This window comes from Bos mutus, chromosome 13 (genome assembly GCF_027580195.1).
Source record: "Bos mutus isolate GX-2022 chromosome 13, NWIPB_WYAK_1.1, whole genome shotgun sequence".
NCBI lineage: Eukaryota > Metazoa > Chordata > Mammalia > Artiodactyla > Bovidae > Bos > Bos mutus.
In genome coordinates, this window is record NC_091629.1 from 18,913,893 (window position 1) to 18,940,043 (window position 26,151).

Genomic DNA, 26,151 nt, shown 5'->3' on the forward strand with positions numbered 1-26,151 from the left:
ACCCCGGGCCGGGCCGTCATTGGGCGGCGTGATCTCGCCGCGGTTCCGCGGCCCTGCCGCCGCAGCCACCGCCGTCGCCGCCAGCTGAGCGCACCGGGCTGGCCGGGCGAGGGGCCATGGCGGGCGCCGAAGACGGGCCAGGCCAGCAGCCGGAGCTTGAAGACGATGAGGCGGCGTCCTGCCGGCGCTGGGGCGCGCAGCACGCCGGGGCCCGCGAGCTGGCCGCGCTCTACTCCCCAGGTAGGACCTCCGGCCCCCTCCTCCCGGCCAGCCTGGGCTGCGGGGCCGCGATCCCGGGTCCCCTGGATCGGAACCCCAGCCTCAGGCCCCGATGCAGAGCTCTAGCCGCGGCTCCTAACTTGCAAGTAGCTCCCGTAAGTCTGGGGACCCCACCCCAGCGCCCCTTCCAAGCGCAAACCAGAACCCCAGCCACGGGACTTTCTGGATGCAAAGACAGCCCCCGGATCAAGGAGCTGCCATATCAACCCCTCGGGCTACGGACAGCTCCCATCACGCTGTCGGATCCCAATCCTAGCCCGGGGTCCCCGCGGCTGTAAAGAGCCCCTAGTCTTGGGGATCCACCATTCCAGGACTCCAAGCCGAAGGCATCCCCCCCCCGCGACCAGCGACATGCACTGGCCCCCTTCCTAAGAGTTACACCCTATCCCAGGTTCCCCAGATACAGATTTCACACCCTAGGGCCCTATCTGCACCCCTGCCGGGGCCCTGGGCTGTAGTGACTTCACCCCACAAATCTGAGCATATCAGATCTGCTCTGGGAACCTCAACTCAGGGGGCCCCAGGTACCGAGTGCCCCAGACGCCCTTCCTCCAAAGCCCCATCCTAGATTTATAGCTTCAGTTTACAGACCCTCATCCCTCCCCCCGCACCCCCCGAATTAACTCTCACCCTGTATTTTGAAATTCTGGGTGGTGAGGGCCCTCCCTGCACACCTTCCAGTTTAAGCTTTCTTTCAAAATTTAAGCCCCAGTCCCAGCCATTTCCTCTCTCCCATGTAGATCTTTATATTAACCTCCTGCATAAGGACTTGGGGGTATCCACAGACCAGACTGCAAACTTAGAGACCCTTGCTCTGCTTCTGCCCCCAGGACAAGGTCCCTGTGTCTTCCTGCTGGGCTTACCATTTCTGCTCTAGCAAGCAATGACCTCCACCCCCTTCTCTGACTTCCACTTGAGCCTCAGGAATCTCATTGCCAGTCCCCAGCAGAGCCAAATGTCCGCAGGGGTTAAGGAATTGCCTTTGAGAACTCCAGAGTCAGGTGACTGGGAGGTCCCTATGCTTGGGTGTCACCAGCTCATCCAGCTTTATTTATTTGTCAAACATTCTGACATCTTTCCTTTTGCCCCGGGCAGGGGGAGGGGGACACCAAGCATAGATATCCCTTGCCTGGGATGAGAATGAGTCTGCCACCACCTTTGGCTTTCTGCCCTGACTGGCCAGGGTTTGCATACCATCTCTGCCATAGCTGTCTGTATGACCTGAGCCCTAGATCACCAGAGACCTTTCTGGATTTGCAGTTTCATGTTCTGTGTCTGTTTTGTTTTTTTTTTTAATACCTAACTTGGGCACCTGGCCCATGATGCCATAGTGTCTTCAACCTGTTCCCCCAGCACCCAGCTTGTGGACCTAAAACCTCTGGTGCTGCCTTGGGCAGCCTGGACTTAGCATCCTGATTCTGCTTCTTAACTATGTGACTTGGGCCAAGGTGCTGGCCCTCTCTGAGCCTCAGTTTCCTCACCTCTAAAATGGGTACATGATAAAGCTTATCTGTTCCTTAGTGTCACTGGGAAATGGAAATGAGATCATCCATCTTGTGCAGTGCCTGGCATACAATAGGGAATCCCTGTTATTAATGCCATAGCCCAACCTCTCCTGTGAGTCTTAGGGTACACTGCCTCATCTCTGTGGTCCTCAGGCTCACCACCTGGAAATCCAGGGTAAGATTCAAAGGCCCCCTCCTTTGGTGTCCAGCTCCACCTACTCGAGTAAACCCTACAGACCTTGAAATCATAAGGGTGTTCTGAGCCTCCCCTGTGGACCCCCACTTCTCATTCCACCATGATTGCACCTTTGTCCAGTTCTGGTTTCCCCAAGTGCCCCTCACCGTCTGAAGGATAGCCCCTCAGGGATTTAAGGGTGCAGACAGTCTCCCGGTGCCCCAGACCTGCAATCAGAGGCCTTTTCTCCTCCCGATTTGGAGTTTGGGTGGGGCAAGGGGAGTGCCTGGAGAGGGGGAGTGAAGCAGAAAGAGACTGGCTTCTCTAAATTCCATAGGCCTCCCTCTGCCTGCCTCTGTCCCTTGACGTTGGAGAAGCACCTCCATCTCTCTAGGCCTGGCCTATAAAGTAAGGGACCAGGCTGAATACATATTGAGCACTGGGACCTTTGTCCCAGTCCCTGTTCTAACCCCTGGGGGAACAGTGGTGAACAAAACAGGGAAAACAGAGCTGAGCTTTTGTAAACCCAGTAAATAAGGGAAATAGCTTACTTGCCCAGTGGTGGCAAGTACTGCGGAACAAATAGCCAAAAAGGGAGAAGTTGGGGACAGTCACATTTTAGGGGGGGCAGTTAAGGCCTCCCTAAACAGGTGACATTTGACCCGAGACCAGAAGGGAGGGACGCCTGAAGATATTTGAGGAAGGATTGGTCTAGACCAAGGACACAGCAAGTGCAGAGGCCCTGAGGTTAGGAGCAAGCCTGAAGTGTTTGTGGGAGACTGAGGCAGCCCGTGGGCTGGAGCAGAGGGAGCCAGGGTAGAGTCAGGAAGGGTTCTGGGTTCCAGGACGGAATTCCTGAGATTCACGGGGCTAGAGGTAGGTTGGTACGGCGACAGCTGGCAGCAATAACAAGGCAGTTAACATAGCTGACATTCATTGGTCCCTGACTGTGTGCTGGGCGTTTCCCTCCTACGCTCTCATTTCAGCCTCCCTACAGTTGTCTCTGTAGGAAAGTTGACTTTGCCTGGTGGCTCAGAGGTTAAAGCGTCTGCCTGGAAGGTGAAGATCCCCTGGTAGAAGGAAATGGCAACCCACTCCAGTACTCTTGCCTGGAGAATCCCATGGAGGGAGGAGTCTGATAGGCTACAGTCCATGGGGTTGCAAAGAGTCGGACACGACTATCAAGCCTTCCTATATATATATATGTGTATGTATGCTTGACTTTGCCTAGTTTATAACTTATTATATATATATACAGGGGTCTCAGGGGTATCCTGGTATCAACTCCATTTTACAGGGAAGGAAACAGAGACCCCTAGAGCCTCCTCATAGCCCACCCCACACATGTTCTTCCCAGTGCTTGTCCTGCCTGGGACTCGGCTTGCTTCTGCCCACCAGAGGGGAAGGTCAGCCTCGCCAGGGACACCATATGTTTGGCTGGCCTGGAGTGGCTGCACCCTGTCCATCTTTAAGACCTTCCCTGAGGCTTAGCAAAGAGTGATGATCACGGTCACACAGAGAGTTAGCAGGGCCAGAACCTGAACACTGTTCAGGGGCGTTCTGGGTTCCGTGTTCCGAATCTTTGCTGTGGAGGTGAGCCCGCCCGGGGTGGGGGTGCGGGAGGGGGCCCATGTTCCAGGGTGGCAGGCCAGCATGCCCACAGGGCTGGCAGCAAACACGGTGGGCCTCGTGTCGGCTGAGAGCCATGAGGGGTCTGATCGGGGCAGCTTGAGGTGAAGAGCCTCAGCCCAATCCCCTGGACCCTGAGAGTCTGCCCCGAGGACGTGCCTGGGGCCTGGGAGCCATAGAGGGTCCAAGTGTGGGTTTTGCAGACCCTCTCCCAGGTGCAGCCTTTGTGAAGGGTGGGCGGGCTAGGCAGGCCCTCACGGGCACGCCCAGAGGCGAGGTGGGTGTCCCGCATCCTGGCAGGTACCAGCTGAGCTCTGGCTATGTGGCTACGCCGGCTCCAGGGGTAGATCTTGGTGGGTCCCCGGAGCCCCCGTTCACCCCCCGGCCTGTGGGACACAGGCACTCAGTGTGGGTGGGGGGCGAGGTGAAGGGTGTCAGGAGTGCCAGGTGGGGGTCCTGGCCTGCCATCCGGGGGCTGAGCTGGGCTTTGTCCCCAGAGGGCCTCCTGAGGCCCTTTCCTGGCCAGGCTGGTCCGTCAACACTCCTGGCCCGGTTTCTGTCTCCCTCATTTCCGTGTCTTTCTCTCTCCCTCTCTCTGGCTACATTCATTCTGTCCACCTCCATGTATGTAGAGACCCCCCATCTCTCTCTTTCCTCCTTCTCCCTGTCTCTCACCTTGCTTTGTCTCTGATGCTGTTCTCTCCCATCTGTCTCTCTTCCTCTGCATCTCTCTGGTCCCTGCCTCCCCGCTACCTCCTGTCCCCCCACCTCCCTGAGGCCGAGGGTCTCCTAGTGGCCCTGGACCCACCTTAAGGTTAGGTTCCAGGGCTTGTCTGACTGAAACCAGAAGAGGCAGGCCCGGTGCCAGGCCTCCAGCTGTGACCTGTCCCCAGGAAAGCAGAGATGCCCCCCGCCCCGCCCCTGCCAGCCCTGCACAGCCACCACACGCCAGCCCGGCCCCTCCCCAGGCCAGCAGGCATCACCTCTGTCCCTCTGCTCCGATCGTGGTCAGGCCAGGGGCTGGCTTGGGGAAACAAGGCCCAGTGCTGTGCTGGAGGTGGCCTGAGCCCTCTATGTGGAGGAAAGGCCTTCCCCTCCCCAGCCTCAGTCTGCCCCTCTGTGACGTGACACCATTTAGACCCCTTGACCGTGCGGTCCTGGCCTGGCTAACTGTCCATGTTGACTTTGGTGACTCTCGAGGGACTTTGGACACCTCATCTCTCCAGGCCTAGTTTGCTCCTCTGAAGCAAACAGCTTCAGATAGCCCCCAGCTTTTGGTGTACTGCAGGCCGGGCTGGCTGGGATCCTCCCTGGCAGTGTAGCTGGTATAGAAGAGGTGCTCTGTGAATGCTTATTATAATAGGTGTGTTTTTTCCGGGTCATAGCTGAGGCACTTGTTCTGCAGAAGACTCCAGAGCCTAGAGGACAGTTTAGATGGGAAAATATTCAGATTTCGGGACGTTGTCCATGGCAATGGGAGAGAGTTGGGCTATCTTTGGAATCAAGACAGCCCCAAACGTCCAGGCTAAGGTCTCCCCCTTATAGGCACAGGATCCAAACTCAGCTCTTGGTTTTTTCCTGCTGAGCCTCAGTTTCCTCATCCAGGAAGTGGGATCACACAGTTCCTCCCTCGAGGTACTGAGACTTGAATGAAAGACTGGGCCTCACCTTTGAAAACCCAGATGACTGCAGGGGCCTGCCCAGCACTGCCACCAGGAGAAGCCCCCCAGGATGAGGCCTCAGGGAGGAGAGAGGGCTGGGGAAGCCAGGAGCTCTGCCCCCATCTGAGGGGGGCTCAGACCTGGGGTGGCTAGAGCCTGTGTTCTTAAAGGAAGCAGGAAAATAGGAATTTAGGGTATTTTTTTTTTTAAGTTTAGCTCCTTTTTAAAAAAAAAAAAACTAAGAGCAAAATATGGCAGAGGTGGGGACTTCCCTGGTATTACAGTGGTAAAGAATCTGCCTGCCAATGCAGGCGACGTGGTTCGATCCCTGCTCCGGGAAGATCCCACATGCCACCAGGCAGCTAAGCCCATGCCCCACAACCAGAGAAAGCCTGTGTGTCGCCAAGAAGACCCAGTGCAGCCGTTTGCCGTTCATTCGCTCAGTCGTCACCGACTCTTTGCGACCCCATGGACTGCAGCACACCAGGCTTCCCTGTCCTTCACCACCTCCCAGGAGCTTGCTCAGACTCATGTCCATTGAGTCAGTGATGCAAAGCCATCCAACCATCTCATGCTTAGAAAAGACCCTGATGCTGGGAAGGACTGAAGTGCAGCCATAGATGGATAAATGAGACAAGACAGGGGGAGTGGGTCTGCAGAGTCTCTGGCGTGGGCTGCACGCTATACCCAGCCCGCAATTGGCCTGGTTATTGTTCCTGTCACTTAATCTCATTGCTGGCGCTGCAGGCTTGGGGGCTGCAGATCATACTGAGGAATCTCCCGTCCCTGACCACCGGCCCTCCCAGCTTCCTGCTTCTGAGCTCCCCCCGTCCTGACTGCAGACCAGAGCCACGAAAGGGAAGGCCCTTCAGGGTCTTGTCATGGTGACCCCAGGTGGGGGCGCTGGGGTGGCAGGGCCCCGGGGTGCCAAGGAAGAAGCCCCTGACTGTGGAGTGGGCAGCGAAAGGCTTCTGCACCTGCCACCTTGTGAGGCCTGGAGGATCCTGGCCCTGTTGGGCCCCAGAGTCCTCGTCTGTACGAGGGATGCGACCCTGGGCATGTCCTTGGCCCACTCAGAGCCTTGGTCTTCTCACAGGGCGGAAGTTCTGGCTCTGGCTTGGAGCGCAGTCTGCTCTGTGCAGCCTGGACAAGGCCCATTCTCTCTCTGAGCCTGGTCCCTGTACAGCGCTTTAGTGAAGGGTGCCCAGAAGCAAAGCCTGGCAGTTTTCCTCTAGGATCGTGGTTAGGAATTTGTTATTCCACAAGCATTTATTAAGCACCAAAGCACAGGGCCCTGCTGTGGAAGGCAGGCAGGGTCCTAGGCCTCCTGAGTTGACATTTAGGGAGAGGAGGATGGAAGTTTTGCAGGCAGAGTTTCCCATGATGGGCCCCATGGTCGGGGAGCCCAGGCATTAAAGGAGGAATTGTGGATGGCTTCCTGGAGGTGGAGGTTCCACAGAGAGATCTGCAAGAGGAGATTTGTCCTTGAGACCAGCTGCCTGAGAAAACAGTGTTCCTGGGGGCCATGTCATATGCTATGTCACCCAGGCGGTGCTTTTATTTCCTTTTGCGTTTTTAAATTTTAATTTATAATTGTGAGATTTTTGCTAAAATATCGCATTCATAAATTTTAAATTCAAAAGGAGGCGAAAAGACAGTCTTAACTCTACAGTTGTTTGTGTGTTTGTTTTTTCTCTTTTTTTATGTAAATGGATGTTCGGCACTTTGCTGTTTGCACTTACCAGTTTGTCCTGAATTTCCCGTCCCTCCGTCGGCCACATAGGAACAGTCACCCAGGCTTTTTGCCTGGCAACAGAGACACTGTAAACCAAGTTAACTTGTCTGATTCCCCAGGCAGTGGACACTGAGGTTATTCTCAGTGTCTCGATATGGTCAACAAAGCTGCAGTTGAGTGAATCAGCCTGTCCCAGCCCACAGTATATTAAAAATACGTGCCTAAATTATAGAGAGGGTTTCATACCTGCATCCTGATTTCTGGCTCCTCTTGAGAATTCGAGCCTCTGACCTCCCTGGGCCCACACTCCCTGTCCTGGGAGTAGTCAGCCAGTTAGTGCCTCCCGCTTTAGGAGGGGCACATGTGCTGTGGTATCCCACTGTCCCCACCCAGCCCACCTCACTGCTTCAAACCACCTGTCCAGCCCCTGGAGATGTTAAGAGCTTGAGACCTCCTCATCGGCCCTGTGGCTGGAGCCATGGAAGTGATAACCATGGTTGGTTTCTCCTGAATTCCTGACTCATTGCCTGGAGCCCCGCTTGATGGACGTGGGACAGGGTCTGAACGTGCATAATTAAAAGCTGTTTGTAGCGCTTCCAAATGATTGCCTACCAGAAGGGGGCAGGTGATAGGATAATGAGAATTAAAAAAAGAAGCTCATTAAAATTCCTTCAGGGGTCTCCAGAGAGAGCCCGAAGGGGCCCACGAGACCAACGTTCTGGTCCTGCCTGCCAAAGACTCAGCCCATGTAAGGCCAGCCTCATGGGCAGCAGGCCTGTGCGCAGAAGGGTTTGGTTTAACACAGCCGGCCCAGAGTATATGACGTTGGACAGACTTGTCCCATTCTCTGGGCCTCAGTGACACTCTGTGAAATGGGCAGGCTGTCCCTGCATTCAGCCTGCAGTCTGCACTGCGGATTCATGGAACACAGCCCTCTCTAGACCGGCCCCGCCTGCCTCTGATCCTTGATCCGCGGCCTTGGCCTGCCGCCCTGCACTCACTCTCGCCCCTTCTGCCCGCAGGCAAGCGCTTCCAGGAGTGGTGCTGCGTGGTCCTGTGCTTCAGCCTCATCGCCCACAACGTGGCCCACCTCCTGCTATTGGCCCGCTGGGAGCACACGCCCCTGGTGATGCTGGGCATGGGTGAGTGCCGCAGCCCCGCTGCCTGCCTCGGTTTCCCCAGGGGCCAGGGACCTACCTAGTGTCTGCCCCACACTGATGGCGACTCACACACCCGCGTGTGTACGTGCGTGCACAGGACTGGGGTTCGAGCTGTGGGGACCCTGTCGCCCATTGCGCACACGTGGCATTTGTGTCCAGCTTGGCCCAGAGACCTGGGCGTCATCCTGAGCTCCTCCCCTCTGTGACTCCACATCCACCATCAGCGAGTCTCCTGGTTCTGCTTTGAGTTGTATCCAGCATCCCCCATCCCCTCCCTGGTCCCCACCACCCTCCAGGCTGGACTGTGGTCTCCCCACCTCCACCTCAGCCCTCCACGGTCCACTGTCCATTGTCCACAGGCAGCCGGGAAGATCCCATCAGATCCCCCATGAGGTCATACCACTGATCTGTTGTCCCCAGTCTACTTAGAACAAAACACCAGCTCCTTGGCACAGCCCCCATCCCTCCTCCCATCACTGCCCTCCTCCCGTCAGCTCACCCCGCTTCTGCCACACCAGCCTCCCTGCTGTGCCTCCCCGGGCACCATCAGACAGGCTGCTAGCTCAGGGCCTTTGCACATGCTCTTCCTGAGCTTGAACTCTTCCCACAGAGCCCTGCATGGTTCATTGCCTCGTGCCCCTCAGGGAGCTCCTCCTGCAGCAACAGCAGCCTTGCCATGCACCCCGCACCCCACTCTGTCCTATATGCTGTTTCTTTGTCCCCTGCCTCCCCCAGTCACACACCCGCTCCCTGAGAGTCAGGACTTGTGCGTCTTTGCTGCTGTGTCCCCGGACGCGATGCCTCACACAGTAGGTGCTCTGTAAATACTCACCAAAGCAGTGAGTGAATGAATGGACTAGCTGCACGCATCAGTGCCTGCCGGTCCGCCGGTTTCCGCCGGTCCATCCTCACGCGTCCATGGCCTGGGCAACGGGCACTGCCATCTTTGGCATCGTTATACAGAGCAAGAGACCGAGCCTCAGAGCGGGGACCAGCTGGAGTCACCCCTCAAAACGGAAAGCACGACACAGTTTCTAATTCAGTGTCTCCACACCCAGGGCCTGGAGTGACGTCATTCCTTCCTGCCCGCACTCTGCCCCTCCGCTCTCCCCTCTAACTCCAGTGCTTGTCACCCCGTCCCAGGCTCAGTGGCCGTTGCGCCCTTGGTCCAGCCAGCCGGCCCCAAGTGTTCAGCTTCCACAGTCTCATTAAAAGCATTCTGGCCGCTCAGGCCAGTAGCACTTGGGCCTGCTAATTGAGCCATCAGGGTCTGCGGTAGGAGTGGGCATGTGCTGGGGGGCCAGACCAGCTGGAAGGGAAAGAGGGTAACCCATTAGTGCTGAGGAGCCAGGCCCTGCCCACAGAGCGGACAGGCCCCCTCTGTCCAGGGGCAAGAAGGACCTGCACCCCCGGCTTCTCTGCCTCAGAGGAGCACATTCAAGGGCGGGGGTGTCGACAGTGTGAGCCCCAACACCTCATCTGGGGGCGATCACAAGCAGACTGCTACATCCTGGACTCACATCAGCTCTGCCACTCCCGGGCTCTGTGGCCTTGGGCAAGTGTTGTTACACCCCTGAGCCTCTCTGCCCCATCTGGAAGGTGAGGCTGTTCATAGTACCTGCTGGCTGGGGCCACTGTGAGGGCCAGATGCATCCCTGCTGAGAGGGCAGCGGCTGGGTCGAGGTAGGGAGGGGGCACCACTCAACATTCCCCTCCCCGGGGCTCAGACCTTGCCTCTCAATGGTCAGTTTAACTGTGGATATTTCCCAAGGCCGCTGCATGCCAAGGGCTTCCCAGGCGGCACTAGTGGTGAAGAGCCTGCCTGCCAATGCAGGAGGCTCCCTCGCAGGAGGAAGTGGTAACCCACTCCTGTGTCCTTGCCTGGGAAACTCCATGGACAGAGGAGCCTGGCGGGCTGCCGTCCATGAGGTTGCTAGAGTCAGACACGACTGAGTGACCGCACAACACAGACACCACCACATGCCGAGTCCCACCCTGGGCTCTCTGAACTGTAGGCAGCAACCGAGCGAGAGAGTGTAGCTCTGGGACCGGGTGGTTGGCCTGTTGGGCAGCAGCAGGGTCTGGGATGGTACATCCAGACCTGCCCATCTCCTAAACCACAGACTCCCTGACTAGAGACTGTAGGCCTCCACTAGGAGGGAGCGCGTGTTCTCAGCAGTGGGCCCACTCCGGGCAAAGGACCCATAGCTCCAGAGCCCCTGTGTGGGTTGAGTGAGCCAAGAGGTTGGCACCCCGGGTAGGGCACCACCTCCTTCCCCCGACTGGGGCCAGATCTTCCAGCCCTGGGGTCAGGAGATTTCTCACCTGCTTATCAGCCAAGCTCTTCCAACAAGCACCTTTGCCTCTGGACTGATAACAGCCGACAATCCTCTGATAGCAGTGTTTGCACACTTGCTGATCGATTTAAGTAGCCACTCTGATTTCTGTGTTGACACACCGGAAGGAAGGGTACTGTGCCAGCCTACAGAAGCCACCCCTAGCCTGCTGCTATCTCCCAGGGGTTCTGGTGCCCCTGGCAAGCCCCAGAAAGCCAAGGAGCCAGAAGCCTTGAAACGGTGCCCAGTTAATAAATACAGATAGATGATGCCATCCTGGGTAGCAAAGTCAAGATTGGCGGAAACTGGCAGGGAGGATGAGGAAAGAGGTCAGGGAAGGTCTCTGGAAAAGTGACAGGTGCACAGAGACCTGAAGGCGGTGAGCGAGCTGGTCGGGTGGTTCTGTCTGGGGTATTCCCCGCAGAGGGAGCAGCAGGTGCAAAGCCCTTGAGTCTGGAGTAAGCCCCAGACTCAAGCTTGGAGTAAGCTTGAGTAAGCGCTTGGAGAAGAGAAAGGAGGCCAGTGTGGCTGGAGAAAATTGCCCAAAAGAAAAGTAATTGGGGGGAGGTCAGAAACTCGTGGGGACCCAGCCATGCAGGGCTTTAAAGGCCGTGGTCTGAACTTGGAGTTTTATTCAAGCCATGAGAAGTCACTGACGATTGTCCCCTTGGAGCCAGTTAGGTTCAGTTCAGTTGTTCAGTCGTGTCTGACTCTTTGCGACCCCATGGACTGCAGCACGCCAGGCCTCCCTGCCCATCACCAACTCCGGAGCTTACTCAAACTCACGTCCATTGAGTCGGTGATGCCACCCAACCATCCCATCTTCTGTCATCCCCTTCTCCCGCCCTCAGTCTTTCCCAGCATCACGGTCTTTTCCAAGGAGTCAGTTCCTCGAATCAGGTGGCCAAAGTACTGGAGTTTCAGCTTCAGCATCAGTCCTTCCAATGAATATTCAGGACTGATTTCCTTTAGGATGGACTGGTTGGATCTCCTTGCAGTCCAAAGGAATCTATAGTCTTCTCCAACACCACAGTTCAAAAGCATCAATTCTTTGGCACTCAGCTTTCTTTATAGTGCAACTCTCACGTCTATACATGACCACTGGAAAAACCATAGCCTTGACTAGATGGACCTTTGTTGGCAAAATAATGTCTCTGCTTTTTTAATATGCTTTCTAGGTTGGTCATAACTTTTCTTCCAAGGAGTAAGCGTCTTTTAATTTCATGGCTGCAATCACCATCTGCAGTGATTTTGGAGCCCAAAAATATAAAGTCTGACACTGTTTCCACTGTTTCCCCATCTATTTCCCGTGAAGTGATGGGACCGGATGCCATGATCTTCATTTTCTGAATGTTGAGCTTTAAGCCAACTTTTTCACTCTCTTTCACTTTCTCACTTTCATCAAGAGGCTCTTTAATTCTTCACTTTCTGCCATAAGGGTGGTGTCATCTGCATATCTGAGGTTATTGATATTTCTCCCAGCAATCTTGATTCCAGCTTGAGTTTCATCCAGCCCAGCATTTCTCATGATGTACTCTGCATATAAGTTAAATAAGCAGGGTGACAATATACAGCCTTGATGTACTCCTTTTCCTATTTGGAACCAGTCTGTTGTTCCATGTCCAGTTCTAACTGTTGCTTCCTGACCTGCATACAGATTTCTCAGGAGGCAGGTCAGGTGGTCTGGTATTCCCATCTCTTTCAGAATTTTCCACAGTTTGTTGTGATCCACACAGTCAAAGGCTTTGGCATAGTCAATAAAGCAGAAATAGATGTTTTTCTGGAACTCTTGCTTTTTCCATGATCCAGTGGATGTTGGCAATTTGATCTCTGGTTCCTCTGCCTTTTCTAAAACCAGCTTGTACACCTGGAAGGTCACGGTTCACGTATTGCTGAAGCCTGGCTTGGAGAATTTTGAGCATTACTTTACTAGCGTGTGAGATGAGTGCAATTGTGCGGTTGTTTTGAACATTCTTTGGCACTGCCTTTCTTTGGGATTGGAATGAAAACTGACCTTTTGCCCTTGGAGCCGACATCATCTGATGCAGCAGGGAGGGCGGTGGGGACAGGGAGGGCTGGAGGGGAGGCGAAGGAGGTGGCCCAGACCCCAGAAGGGCAGTGGAGGTGGTGAGAGGTGGTAAGAGCCGGGTGAGCTGTCGGAAGGTGCTGACAGGTGGCTGTGGTGGTGAGAGGGAGAGGGGTCGGCGCCCTGAGAGAAGTGACCGCCGACATCTCGGAGGGAAGTGGAGGAGCCTCGAGCTGCCTGGGGTGCTGCCTGCCGGGCCGCCAGAGGCCTTCAGCAGGAAACCGGAACCGGAAATCCCGGTGTCCCGGGAGGAGAGACGCTGTTTGAAGCCCACGCACGTGCTGGCGGAGGGACCCTCGGGGGTTCTCTGTGCGAACAGAGAAGAGCCCTGAGACTTCCAGGGCGGGAAGAGGAAGAAGAGCCAGCCAAGAGGGAACATGGGGAGCCGGGCAGGGTCGCGCAGACCTGGACGAGAAGGTGTTTCAAAAGACTTGGGGTTCAGCGAGGAGCACCCACCAAGCAGGGCAGCAGGACGGGGCCACGAGGGACCGTCGGAGTTATCCCCCTGGAGGTCTTCAGCGGCCCGCACAAGGACGGCGTTGGCCGCAGCGGATAAGTAACCCAGGAATGACCTTGGGAGCCCTGAGCAGTTTGCAGCACTTGGGGAAAGTGCAGGGAAAATGGGGTGGTGAGCTGGTGCCCGAAGGAGGGACTAGAAATTCCTGGCAAAGGAGGGCGGGGCTTCCAGATGGAAGACACAGTGAGTGCAGAGGTCAGCAGTGATCGGGCAGTCACAGGGCCTCGGGTCGTGGGTGGCCTCTCGGGTCAGGAGTCTGGCCTGGAGGAGGAGTCTCCCCTGGATTTGAGCTGAAAGGTGGTAAAGACAGGATTTGGCCCCAGGACCGGAGGGACCAGGGCTTCCCTGATGGCTCAGCGGGGGAAGAATTTGCCTGCATTGCAGGAGACGCAGGTTCAATCCCTGGAGGAGGAAATTGCAACGCACTCCAGTATTTTTGCCTGGAAAATAACACACCGAGGGTCGGACACAACTGAGCGACTAAACACACACACACACACACTACACCGTAGGGACCAGCCCTTAGCAGTGTCTGTTTCTGTCTCACCCCGTCTCCACACCAGGCCTCAGGGTGGGCGGGGCAGAGAAGTCCCAGCGCATGGCCTGTGGGGAAATGGAGGCCCCAGGGGGCTGTCTCAGGGTCTCAGGGTGAGTCAGGGTAGCTGGGGTGAGTCATGGTCTCCTAGCCTGGCCCCATGTCCTGCAGGCAGGGTGGTGACCAGGCTCAGGCCACCCCCAGGGTGATTCAGCCAGTAGGCGCTGACACCAGCCCTGGGACAAAGAAGCTTCTGTGTGCCCGCCTCTGCCAGCCCTGCTCCCATTAAAGAGGACTTGGGCAGCAGGCCTGGAGGCCTGGACTTGTGCTCTGAAAACGACCACGGCCCATAGATCACAGAGCCATTTCCTCCCAGGGCGGGGGCGGGGGGACTCTCTTCTCTCCAAAAATAATTCCTGGCATCTCCGTAAAGGCCACGTCCCTCCTCCCTGCTGGGCAGCCAGAAAAGGCCAGGGGCTGGTCGCTGGACAGATGACACCGCAGATGCTGCAGGAGGGGAGCGGCATTTAACTACTGACGGTGGCTGCGTTGGGGGCCGCGTACTGTGTCCCAAGGCCTGCACTGCGTGCTCGGTCGCTCCTTTGTGTCTGACTTTTTCAGCCCCATGGACCGCAGTCCGCCAGGCTCCTCTGTCCGTGGGATCTCCCAGGCAAGAATGCTGGAGTGGGTTGCCGTTTCCTTCTCCAGGGGATCTACCCACCCCAGGGATGGAATCTGCATCTCTTGTGTCTCCTGCACTGGCAGGAGGATTCTTTACCACTGCGTCACCTGGGAAACCCTTAGGACCTGCATTTGCCTGTTGTTAGCTGATGGTACTTAAGCGACGTAAATACCGTTCCTGTCTCAGACCTGGACATGAAGGCTCAGCAGCATCATGAACAGCCCTGTCTCTGGTCTCTGGCCACTGACCAGCAGCTCTGACCCCTCCTTACCCTCCAGGTCTCATTTCTTCCTCTGGCAAGTGGGATGTGGTGAGGCCTATCACAGTGGACATGAAGTGAGATGACACACTTTTTTTTAATAGACTCTCTTTTTTAGGACAGCTTTAGATTTACAGGAAATGAGCAGATAGTTATAGCAAGTTCACATATAAGTTCACATATAAGCCCTGGCCCCAGTTCCCCTTATTACTGCCTCATGTTGGTATCATATGTGTGTTATAATGAATGCACCAATATGCATTATTATGAAGTAAAGTCCATAGTTTATTCAGAGGTCCTTAAGTTTTTTTCAGTTTTTAAAATTTTTTTAGGTAACAGCTTTGTCGTCATATCGTTCACACAATATTGCATTCACCCGTACAAAGTGCACAATCGAGTAGTTTTTAGTAAATTTATCAAGTTACCTAATCATCACCACGCTCAATTTTAGAACACTTTCATCACCCTGCAAAGAAACCCTGTACCTCTTAACCATTAAGTCCTAACTGATCTCCGTTCTGTATCAGATTTTCGTATTTTGGAGATCTCATGTAAGTGGAACCCTAAGCTGCGTGGTCTCTTGGGTTTCTTGTTTGGCCGGCTGGTTGTGTCTTAGCTGCTTGTTTTTTGCTGGAGAACACCCAGTTGCCAGCATTGTGATAGTGTCAAGTGTGCAGCAGAGTGCCTCAGCCGCACAGATCGTCCTTCTCCCCCAGACGCCCCTCCCATCCAGGCTACCGCTCACTGAACAGAGTTCCCTGCGCTGTGCAGTAGGTCCTTGTTGGTTATCCATTTTAAATACAGCAGCACATACGGATGTCCTTAATTTTTAGTTACTGCCCTTTCTCTACCCCAGGATCCCATCCACGATCCCACGTCACGTTTAGTTGTCATCCGTCGAGGTTCCTGAGCTGTGAGTTTCTCGGATCTTCCTTGTTTTCAGTGACCTGGACAGTTTGAGGAGTGCTGTGTCTTGTGGGATGCTCGTCTGCTGGGATTTGTCTAGTGTTTTTGTTAGTGGGCTGTGTGTCTTGGGGAGGAAGAGCCCAGAGGTCAAGTGCCATTTTCATCACCATCTATAGCAAGGATATATACTATCAGCATGACTGATCCCCGTGACGTTGACCTTGACCACCAGGCTCAAGTGGTGTTTGTCGGGTTTCTTTAAAGTTACTCTCACCACCTCCTTTTCGTATTGTTCCCCTTGGAGAGAAGTCGCTGCATAGCACGTGTTTAATCTGTGGGGATTTATATTCCCAATAATACACTTTTTTAACACTTTTGACAAAGGACCCAGCGCACAGGAAGCACCCTAGTGTTAACTGTAATTACAAAACATTTTTCTAATATTGTTTTTATTATCATTGTCATCTGTAAGGAGTTTCTCAGGTGGCGCTAGTGGTAAAGAACCCACCTGCCAATGCAAGAGACAGATGCAGGTTCGATCCCTGAGCTGGGAAGATTTCCTGGAGGAGGGTATGGCAACCCACTCTGGTATCCTTGCCTGGAGAATCCCATGGACAGAGGAGCCTGGCGGGCTACAGTCCGTGGGGTCGCAAAGAGTCGGACATGACTGAGCGACTTAGCACGCACACATCATCTGTAAGGATTAAGTGCTTAGGACGATTAAGGAGATGAGATCTGTAACCGGCTTAGGACTGGCCTTGGTACAGTTTAGGGATTAAGAGAGATAAAACATTTAAGGTGCTGGAACAGAGCCTGGTAACTATAAGTGCTCAATAAATATCAAGTAAAACTAAATAAGCAAGTGGGTGGGTAGATGGATAGATAGGTAGATGGCTCGCATCTTTACCCAAAGAAGATGAGGGCATATGTCCTCACACAGGCTTGTGGATGGCAGTTCACAGGAGCTGAGTCATTCCAGCCCCAACCTGGAAACAGCCTCGTTGTCCACCAGCAAAATGGATGAACGTACCGTGGTACATCCAGGTGGTGAAGCACTGTTTGGCACTGAAAAGGATGAACTCCTGAGACAACCACATGGATGCCTCTAGAAGCATCATGCTAGTGAAGAAAGCTAGACCCAAAAAAGCATATCCCATAAGGATCCATCTGTGTGAAGTCCCAGAGTTGGCAAAACCAGTGTGTGATTATGGGAAGCAGGTTGGTGGTTGCATGGAACAAGGGTGAGGAGGCAAACTGGGCACCGTGAGGGAGCCTGCTGGAGGGCTGCGTTCTCCTGAGGCAGCGTTAGCTCAGGCTGATGGCACGGGGGCTCAAGAGATACCTCCGCTGACCCTTCGCTGGCAAAGGGAAGATGCTGAGGCCCAGAGCAGGCAGAGTTTGCCCAGGGTCACACAGCAGTGGCTCCAGCTCTTGGTCTGGCTCCCCCTGACCTTGGCTCCAGTGCCGCTGTTCCCTCATGGTAGACACAAGGCAGTGTGTAACGGCATCCTGTGGTATGCAGTAGGAGCTCTATTAATACCCCGGACCTACTGAGGCAGAGATTAAGGGCATGAAAGGGAGCTGGTTTTGGAGACTGGTAGACTAACCTCTTCTCAAACCAGGTCTGCCACTCAGGGAGGTGGTTCAACCTCCCTGAGCCCCCTTCCGCATCCGAGAAGTGGGGAAAATAAACGAGGCTGTCCCCTCAGATGGTGACCAGTGCTGTGAAAGCAAGCAAGCAAGGAGACGTGACCAAGAGCACCTGCCTGGGAGGATGGCTTTAGCCGGGGACTTCGTGATGTTTACCCTGAGCTAGAAGACGGAGGAGGAGCCAGCCCTTCAGGGGTCTCAGGGAGGGGGTGGTGCGCCGGATAGAGGAGCAGCAAGTGCAGAAGCCCTGGGCTTCCCAGCCTTCACCAGCCCCTTCCCCAGCCCGGCCCGCCCTCCCTGCACCGCCCCTGAGCAGCACGACTGCCCAGCCCTGTGCGCCAGCCTTAGAGCCCTGGCACGGCCTCCCCCTCCCCAGCGTGGCCCCCAGGCAGTGTCACCCCTTCCTCACTCTGTTGTCTTTTTTTTTTATTTCTGGCTGCGCGGGCTTTCTGTAGTTGCGGCGAGCGGGGCTTCTCTGTTTGTGGTGCCCAGGCTTCGTTGCCCTGTGATATGTGGGATCTTCCCAGACCAGGGACTGAACCCGTGTCCCCTGCACTGGAAGGCAGATTCCTCTCCACTGTACCACCTGGCAAATCTCCTTGCCCCTTATCTCTCTGTCCCAATGACATGAGCTCAGCCAAAGTCTGGTGCATCTCTGGCTCGAGTGTAGGGCACACAGTAGGTCCCTGGCAAAATGTCACCTTTATGGACTAAATGAACAACAGCAAAGATAATGATAGTATTGAGGGCTCCCTCTGCACTACACACTGTACTTAGCACTTCCCATCGATTCACTCAACACGTGTACCGACCCATATTGTGTGCCAAGAAGTGGGATGCAGCCATAAACGAAAGACGAAAATTCCTGACTTTGTGGAGCTGACGTTTTTATAGAGGAAGACAGTAAACAGAAATGAAGTCCAAGGTGATAGGTGTTTGGAGAAGAAAAGAGACAGGAAATGCTGGGAGGCGGGGGTGCTTACGGTTTTAGATGAGGTGTCCTCGGGGACCTTTGAGGCAAAGATCTGAAGGAAGTGAGGGAGTGAGCTGTGTTACATTTTGGGAAAGAATGTTCCAGCAGGTTGCAGAGCAAGTACAGAGACCCAGAGGCTTGTAAGGGGGTATAAGGAAGGGGACTATGCCAGCAGGGCTGAGACACAGGCGGTGGGGAGCAGGATGGGTGGTACTGGGGCGTCTCCTTGGGCAGCGGGCTGGCCACTCGGCCTTGGTTTCCCCTTGTGGACGATGTCATGGTGCATCCTCCCGAGATACTTGGGCCCCAAGGTAGCTTAAGCGCCTAGCTCTGCCACTTGCCATGTATGCGACCTCAGTCTAGTTAGTTCTGTTCTCCAAGCCTCAGTTTCCACCTCTATAAAGTAAAAATAAAGATGGTACCAGCTTCTGATAGAGGTGAGAATTTGCGAAGATCGAGCATGTCTGGCACTGAGAAAGTATTCAGTAGACGGTAGCTGCCGTGTTCTTTTTAAATCATTCTCATTCTCATCCATCTAGAGGGAACTGGGGCACAGAGAGGTTAGGGAACATGCCCAGTGTCACACAGCTGGTAAGTGACAGCTGGCACGTGAGTCTAGGCGTAACAGCACTTACCCTCTGGATTATACTGAACCCTCAAGTGAGCATGTGGTTTTGGGGCTCTCTGAGGGGTCTTTGTTCTGAAAAGGCTGCTGGGGGCCCATTGATCACATTGACTGTTGGTAAAAGCTGGGTTGCGGGGGTGTGGCTTCTGTCTGGACCTCGGGTCCTTCCTGACACCAAACCCCAGAATGACCTTGCTGTTTGTCACCAGTAGCACTGGAGTAGAGCGGGGCAACTGTGGGTCAGAGAGAAAGTGCCAGCCGGCTCCTAACAGGGAAAGGCTGGGCGACCTGAGCCCAGTTTACTCCTCCAGACTCACCTAGCAAGTGAGGCCCCGCGTCTCCCTGGGGATGACCAAGTAAAGGGACAGACTGCGGCTCCATTCACAGGCAGCAAAGTGTCCCAAGGAGAAGAGGGAACACCCTAACCTGAATGACTGAGCGAGTGACTTCCTGAATTGGGGTGGGGAGTGGGTAGGGACGTGCCCTCGACTCCCCCCACCTCCGGCTTACCCTCCTCTTGTCCACAGTGGCAGGGGCTCTCCTTGCTGACTTCCTGTCCGGCCTGGTGCACTGGGGAGCCGACACCTGGGGTTCCGTGGAGCTGCCCATTGTGGGGAAGGTGCGTATGTTGACCGAGCCCTGAAGCCCAGCCTGTCTCCTCCAGGAGGAGGTGGGGCTGTCTGACCTGGGCTGAGTCCCCTTTCCTCTCTGAGCCCATTTTCCTATCTGTAATGTGAAAACTGTGGTTCCAACCTGACCCCCACTCCCCCGCCTTCAAGACCAGAACAGGAATCCCCTGTGATTTCCTGGAAGCAAAAGCATCAGGCCTGGGACAGAGAGCTCTGATACATGTCCACCTCACTGGACCCCCTTGAACTTGGGGGCCACACCGCATCTTGTTCTCCTCTGCCTGCCCTGCTGCACCTCACTGTTCATTTCCATTGAACTTTATCTGGTGTCAGTCAGACGTTTTGATTGTGATAGAAAATCTGGTACACACTTAACCACAGAAGGGAGAAGGCAATGGCACCCCACTCCAGTACTCTTGCCTGGAAAATCCCATGGACGGAGGAGCCTGGTAGGCTGCAGTCCGTGGGGTCGCTAGGAGTCAGGCACGACTGAGCGACTTCACTTTCACTTTTCACTTTCATGCTTTGGAGAGGAAATGGCAACCCACTCCGGTGTTCTTGCCTGGAGAATCCCAGGGACGGGGAAGCCTGGTGGGCTGCCGTCTATGGGGTCGCACAGAGTCGGACACGGCTGAAGCGACTTAGCAGTAACCACAGAAACGTACCGATTTGTGTACTAAAAATTTTAGAAGTGAAACTAGGGCGTGGTTGGGTCCAGTGGGACGAACAGACTGTATTCTTTGGAGCCCGTCCCTCTCCACGCCTGTCTCTGCTTTCCCCTCTGCTGGCTCCACTCTCACGCGGGCTCTCCCCTGCTAAGGTGGCCGGGATGGCCGTCCGCTGCCTCAAGGTCCATCCTCCCAGCTCAGCGCTCCCTGGAGACCGCCCCTTTTCCCATAGTTAGGACCAAAGTCCCACGACTCATCACCATTGGCCTCGCTTGGGTCACGTGGCAGTCACACAGCCAGTCACTGTGGCCAGAGGAATGGGATGCTCTGATTGGCCGGGCCAGGGTCCGAGGAGGTAGTCTGATTGGAGCACCTGGTACTAAGAGAAGAAGCGGAGGCTCTTGCCAGAAGGAGGGGTTGGATATTGGAAAAAATAAAAGGGTCCTGTCTGTCAGTGTGAGGGGTCTCCTCAGTTGCCTCAGGGTAGGAGAGGAGGGTGGAGGTTGTCGCCAACCCCCACTCCGTAGCCCAGGTCCGGAGACTGAGGCCCACAGAGGGGCAGGCAGCCGGAGGTCCCACCAGGTCATTTCCACCCATCTTCTGCTAAAGCTGCTAGACCTGGAGCCTGAAGGCTGGGGGCCCCCCAGCAGTGCTGTGCTGGGGCGGCATGCCAGAGACAAGGAGGTGCTCCCGTGCGGAGTGTGTGTGCAGGAGGTCAGGGAGGGGCTGACTGGTCGGCTGGGCCCCCTCTCCCATCCCCCCACCTCACCTAGGCTTTCATCCGGCCATTCCGGGAGCATCACATCGACCCAACAGCCATCACCCGGCACGACTTCATCGAGACCAACGGGGACAACTGCCTGCTGACGCTGCTGCCTCTGTTAAACATGGCCTACAAGTTCCGCACCCAGAGCCCAGGTGAGCATGCCAGCGGGGGAGCCTCCAGGGAGCCCTCAGGGACAGGCACACACACCCCCCTCCCACGAGCCTCCCGTAGCTGGTGTGGGTGTTTCGCCCCTCGGTGTTATAAAAGTTTAGTTAGTTGCCCTCATATAAAATTGGGATATTTGACATAAAGATCTATGTTTCTAACTTCTCTGGAACAATCCGACCTGGCCACCTGGATCCTGGCTCCCACTTGGCTGCACTGGGCCGGACCTGAGCTGTGGGGCCCCCCTTGCACAAGAGGCACGCTCTCCCGTTCGCTGCAGTCCCCGCTGCTCCCTGCAGTCATAACCTCCCCCCGCCTTGTTCATTTGAATTCACCTGCCTGGCCCTGGGGGCTTCTGATCTTGCTGCCTGGGCTTAGTGGAAAGAGTATGTATAGCCTGATCCAAACTCAGTCCTGAGTTCAGATCTCTGCCCTGCCTGTTTGGGGAAGGGAACCTGTCCCAAGGCGAGTCCCATCACCTCTTTGAGCCTCAGTGACCTCAGTGCGGGGGAATGTGGGGGAGGGCCCTTCCTCTGAGCCAGCTCTTGTTCTAGCAGCTTGACACCTCGCTGGTCCTCAGAGCAGCCCCCTGTGGGGAGAGTGTGAGTGGTGTGGTGTCCGACCACATCCTCTCCCCGCTGCTCTGAGCCGCTGTGAGCTCCCTTCTGAGAACTGCCAGCACAGGTCCCGCCCCTCCCCTTGGGATAAGCCTGAAGTCAGTGACCCAGAAAGCCTGCAAAAGACCAGCCCCTGCCTCTGAGTGGGACCAACTCTGTGGAGTCATCAGCATTTCAGAATCCACCCTCCCTGGATCAGGCTGAGACAAGATTCCCCCCATCCCATCTTTGCTTAATTCTTCCCCTGCCCTGTCTTGCTTTCCTCACTCCCTTGGGTGTTTTTCAAAAGATTCCCCTCCCCAGTCAGATAGATCACATGCACATGAGGCCTTGTCTTAGTGAGGCTCTGCTTCTAGGGAATCCGGACCGAGATTTATTCCCATTTCATTGATGAGGAAGTTGAGATGTAAAGAGGTAGAGTCACTGACCCCTGTTCACACAGTCAAGAAATGTCAGAGCAGGGACCTGCACCCAGCCCTGCCTCACTCCAAACCCCACATTCTCAACCATTATTTCTGCTTATTCCCATTCTGCCCACTTAGCAGAAGGGAAGACTGAGGCCACAGGGGAGTCTGAGCCTGCCAGAGGCCATGTGGGAGGTTAGAAGGAGGCCAGGGTGCCTGCCATCCCAGGAAGTTTGCTGCCCAGGGGCAAGGGGTGAGAGCCAGGCTGGCAGTGGGCCCCTGCCCTATGTGACAGCTGTTTGGGGCCCGTGGGCACCCACCCTCTCCCCACCCGCAGAAGTCCTGGAGCAGCTGTACCCCTGGGAGTGCTTCGTCTTCTGCCTGATCATCTTTGGCACCTTCACCAACCAGATCCACAAGTGGTCGCACACGTACTTCGGGCTGCCACGCTGGGTCGTCTTCCTGCAGGACTGGCACGTCATCCTGCCCCGCAAACACCATCGCATCCACCACGTTTCCCCCCACGAGACCTACTTCTGCATCACCACGGGTGCGTCCACAGGGTAGAGGGGCGCGCTGCCCCCACCCCAACTGCTGCTCCACCCTTAGTGTTGGGGGCAGAGGTCACCGGGAGGCAGCACAGCCCTGGAGGAGCTTTCTCTCAGAACACGCATTTCTTGGGCACCTACTACGTGCCACGCACCCTTCTAGGTGCCAGGGACACAGCCATAAATAAGACAGACACACACACACCCTCCTCATAGAGTTGTGATTCCAACCACCCATCATCTAGCAAATATTTATTAAGTGCTACTATGTGCCATGGCACTGAACAAAACACAAAAATCCCTACCTTTATAGCATTCTAAGAGGGGACATTCCAGGCAATAAGTCCTCATCTGACAGTCCTAACTGCCAAGGAAGAAAATAACACAGAAGGGGGTAGCAGAGGGAAGAAGGGAGCTTTGCCCCTTTAAATGAGGTGGTCAGGGAAGGCCTCCTGGAGAAGGTGGCATTTGAACTGAGGGAGAGAGTCCTGAGACGTGGAGGAAGAGCTCTCCAGGCAACAGGAGCAATAGGTGAGGGAGGCAGGAACACACATGCCTGGTTTGTTTCAGGAGCAGTGAGGAGGCTGGTGTGGAGTAAGGGCCAGGATAGGAGAGCTGGCAAACTCCAGGTGTGAGAGATGCCTCGGGGACAGACAAAGCAGGGTGAAGAGCAGAGAGTCGGGGGGAGATCAGAAATCTGAAAACCGTGAGAGGGGCCCTGCGGATAAATGACAGATCGATCCAAGCAGAGGGAATATCAAGTACAAAGGCCCTGAGGCCTGTAACATGTGCCCCTGGGGCAATCAGGAGGCCCACGTGGGGAGTCGGTGAGCCAGGGCCAAGGACGTGAGGCAAGCAGGTTTTCCGGGGTCCGTGGGTATCTTTTTAAGGTTAAGTATATCATGCGTGCTGTTAAGTCAGGCCAACTTGGGTAACCTTCAGCTCCTCCGTATGCAACTTTCAGAGGCTCACAAGCCTCCCTGGTTATCAGTTTTCTCATTCACAAGATGGGGCTGCAGCCACTCCCTCACACAACCACCCCCCAGGGCTGCGGTGTGAATGGTCAGACGGCGGATGCAAACTGCCTGGCACAGAGCGGTCTCAGGAAGCTACACCTCCAGGTTTGGGAGCAGGGGTTGGGTTTTGCTTTGGTTTAGTTTGGTCAGGTATTTTGTAGGGTTTTTTGTTTTTGCCTTTCTGAAAGCAGAACTGAGAGCCACAGAAAATATTTTTTTGTACATCCTAAAGTCATGCTTTTTAGGAGCAGGTGGAGAGGTAAATTTTAGGCTGTTCTGGAGATCACTTAATTGTTCAGCCAGGGCTTGGATCAATCTTGGTTTGGCCAGGTACTAACTGGGAGACTGTCCTCCAAGACAGTCTTCTCATGTGAAAAATGGGACTGTTAATAATACCTAGTTCGAGGTTCAGGTGGGAGACTGTAATACAGATTAAATAAGATTATGAGACTTATTTAATGGAAATAAGACTATTCACTTAGCACCTACCATGCCAGGCATCATCCTAGGCCCCGGGATCCAACAGGATCAACAGTGAAAGAACATGGGGTTCTGGTTGGGAGCTGGAGATCAAAACCAACACTAAACGGGGAAGTGACAAGTTACTGAGGATGGTTACAGGTTATCATGAAGGCTGTAAAGAAATAAGGATGGGTGATGTGACAGGCCTGGAGAGCTGCTAAGTGGTAGTCAGGGAAGGCTTCCTGGAAGAGGTGGCATTAGAGCCAAATGATAGGAAACACTGCCTCTGTGCCTGGCACATAATAAGCGCTCAATAAGAAGGTGAGTGAAGGGATGAAGGTGTATGTCTGAGCAGCCCCTCAGCCTATTGATGGGAAGCCCCCATCCCCATATTCCTTGGTCAGCCCTTTTCCCCTGCCCCCTGCAGACCTACTCCCGGTTCCTCTGCTGCCCAAGGCAGGGCCAGCTGTCTCTCTCTCTGCTCTTCCTGTTGCTCTCCCATTCAACCCCTCCTCACACCCCCCTGCCCTGTCTCTGCTGCAGGCTGGCTCAACTACCCTCTGGAGAGGATGGGCTTCTGGCGACGCCTGGAGGACATTATCCAGGCCCTGACAGGCGAGAAGCCTCGGGCAGATGACATGAAATGGGCGCAGAAGATCAAATAACTCCTCCAGGCACCACCTCGTTGCCAACCTTCCCCAGCTCCCCCAAACTGAAGCCATCTGCCAAATTCCAGCCTCCTCGGGCTGGCCACTCCAGGTGGAGAGGACACCTCCTGGGCTGGGCCCGGGCACCTCTAGCCCACCCACCCCACCTTGTGACAGAATACTTGAGCCACTGATTTTTTTCATTTCCTTCATTTTTTTTCCCCTTGGCCCCTCCCTAGCCACCTGAGCTGCTCTGTCTGCCAAGCCTGACTGCAAAAAAAAAAAAAAAAGAACCCCACCCTTTCAGCCATCCCTTGGGTTGAAGACAAGCTCACCAACTCCCCACACGCCCACCACCCCCCTACCCAACTGGGCAGCCCTTCAGCGTGGCTGGTATCGAGGCACTGAGTCATCTTACCTGTTCCTGTCTATCTGCCCGCAGGGCTCCAGGAGCCCCCAGGCACAGCTGAGTGTCCTTGGACCGTTACCCCGCTATGGCCCTGCAGACTTGATTCCAAAGGCCTGGGTGGACAGCCCGCCCAGTCACCACCTTCAACCTAGCTTGTCCACCCAAGGGCGACAAAGTGCAGCAAGGGTCTGGGGGCAGCCGGCCAGACAAAGCCGGAATTTCCTGATCGAGTCTGGACTCTGTTTTCCCTGACCCTTCCCCCACCCGCCTGTGTGATTCCAGCCAGAGCTGACGTTTCTAATCGGAGGATGTCTTCGAAGGGCACAGCCCCTGCAAAGGGTCTTGGTCATTGGAAAGGGACATGGTGTCCCCTCTGACTTGAGGGTATGTCAGAGAAGGAAGGGTGGGGCTTTTTTGTTTCGGTTATTATTTTTTTTAACGGTGCTTGCTTGTTTAATGTAAATAATAGAAAGCCTTAATATCTTTTCTGTAACACGGAGTAATATTTTAATGTCCTGTTTTGGATGTACATAATATATTTATAACAAAGCAGCAAGAGTCTACTTAACCTGGGCTGCCTCCTGTTTCCTGATTGCCTGGGGGAGGGGAAGTAAGGAGGCTGGAGGGTGAGGCCCCACCCACCCCTATTCCCAGCTTCCCCCACGGCTCTCTGCTAGGATGGAGGCTTTGTCCCCTGAGACAGTGAATCGGTGTTGACATCTGCTCCAGACCCTTTTGGAAGGGGGACCCATGGTTCCGTGAGGAATTTTCATGTAGATCGTGGTGGTAGAGACATGGAGGCAGAACCCTACTGAGGAATCCCTTCTGCAAAGGTTTACTGGCACCAGGCATGGAGATAGTCAACAAACGAGGACCTCCCCTGGTGGAGTTGGCTTCCTGGGGAGAGAGACAATAAACATACGTAAACGCACTCGGACATTGAGGTGGTGATTTGTAAAGAAAATGAACCGCTTTGGATGACACTGGAAAAGCGGGGTGAGGCTGCTTTGGCAGGTCAAGGAGGGCCTCTCTGAGCAGGTGACATTTGAGCTGAGACCTGGAGGAGGAGATGGAGCCAACTGGGGAAAGAACTGTGGGAAAAGCCCT

General features: G+C 55.0%; 1 protein-coding gene across 1 annotated transcript; it reads left to right on the top strand.

The window, feature by feature from the left end:
* Nucleotides 1–25,981, top strand: PEDS1 (plasmanylethanolamine desaturase 1). The gene is made up of 6 exons (XM_070381050.1): nucleotides 1–240; nucleotides 8,007–8,126; nucleotides 19,241–19,332; nucleotides 20,784–20,928; nucleotides 22,300–22,512; nucleotides 24,532–25,981. Exons 1-6 carry the CDS (start codon nucleotides 117–119, stop codon nucleotides 24,651–24,653), a joined length of 816 nt encoding a protein of 271 aa, XP_070237151.1. The 5' UTR covers nucleotides 1–116; the 3' UTR covers nucleotides 24,654–25,981.
* Nucleotides 25,982–26,151: the final 170 nt, after the last annotated feature.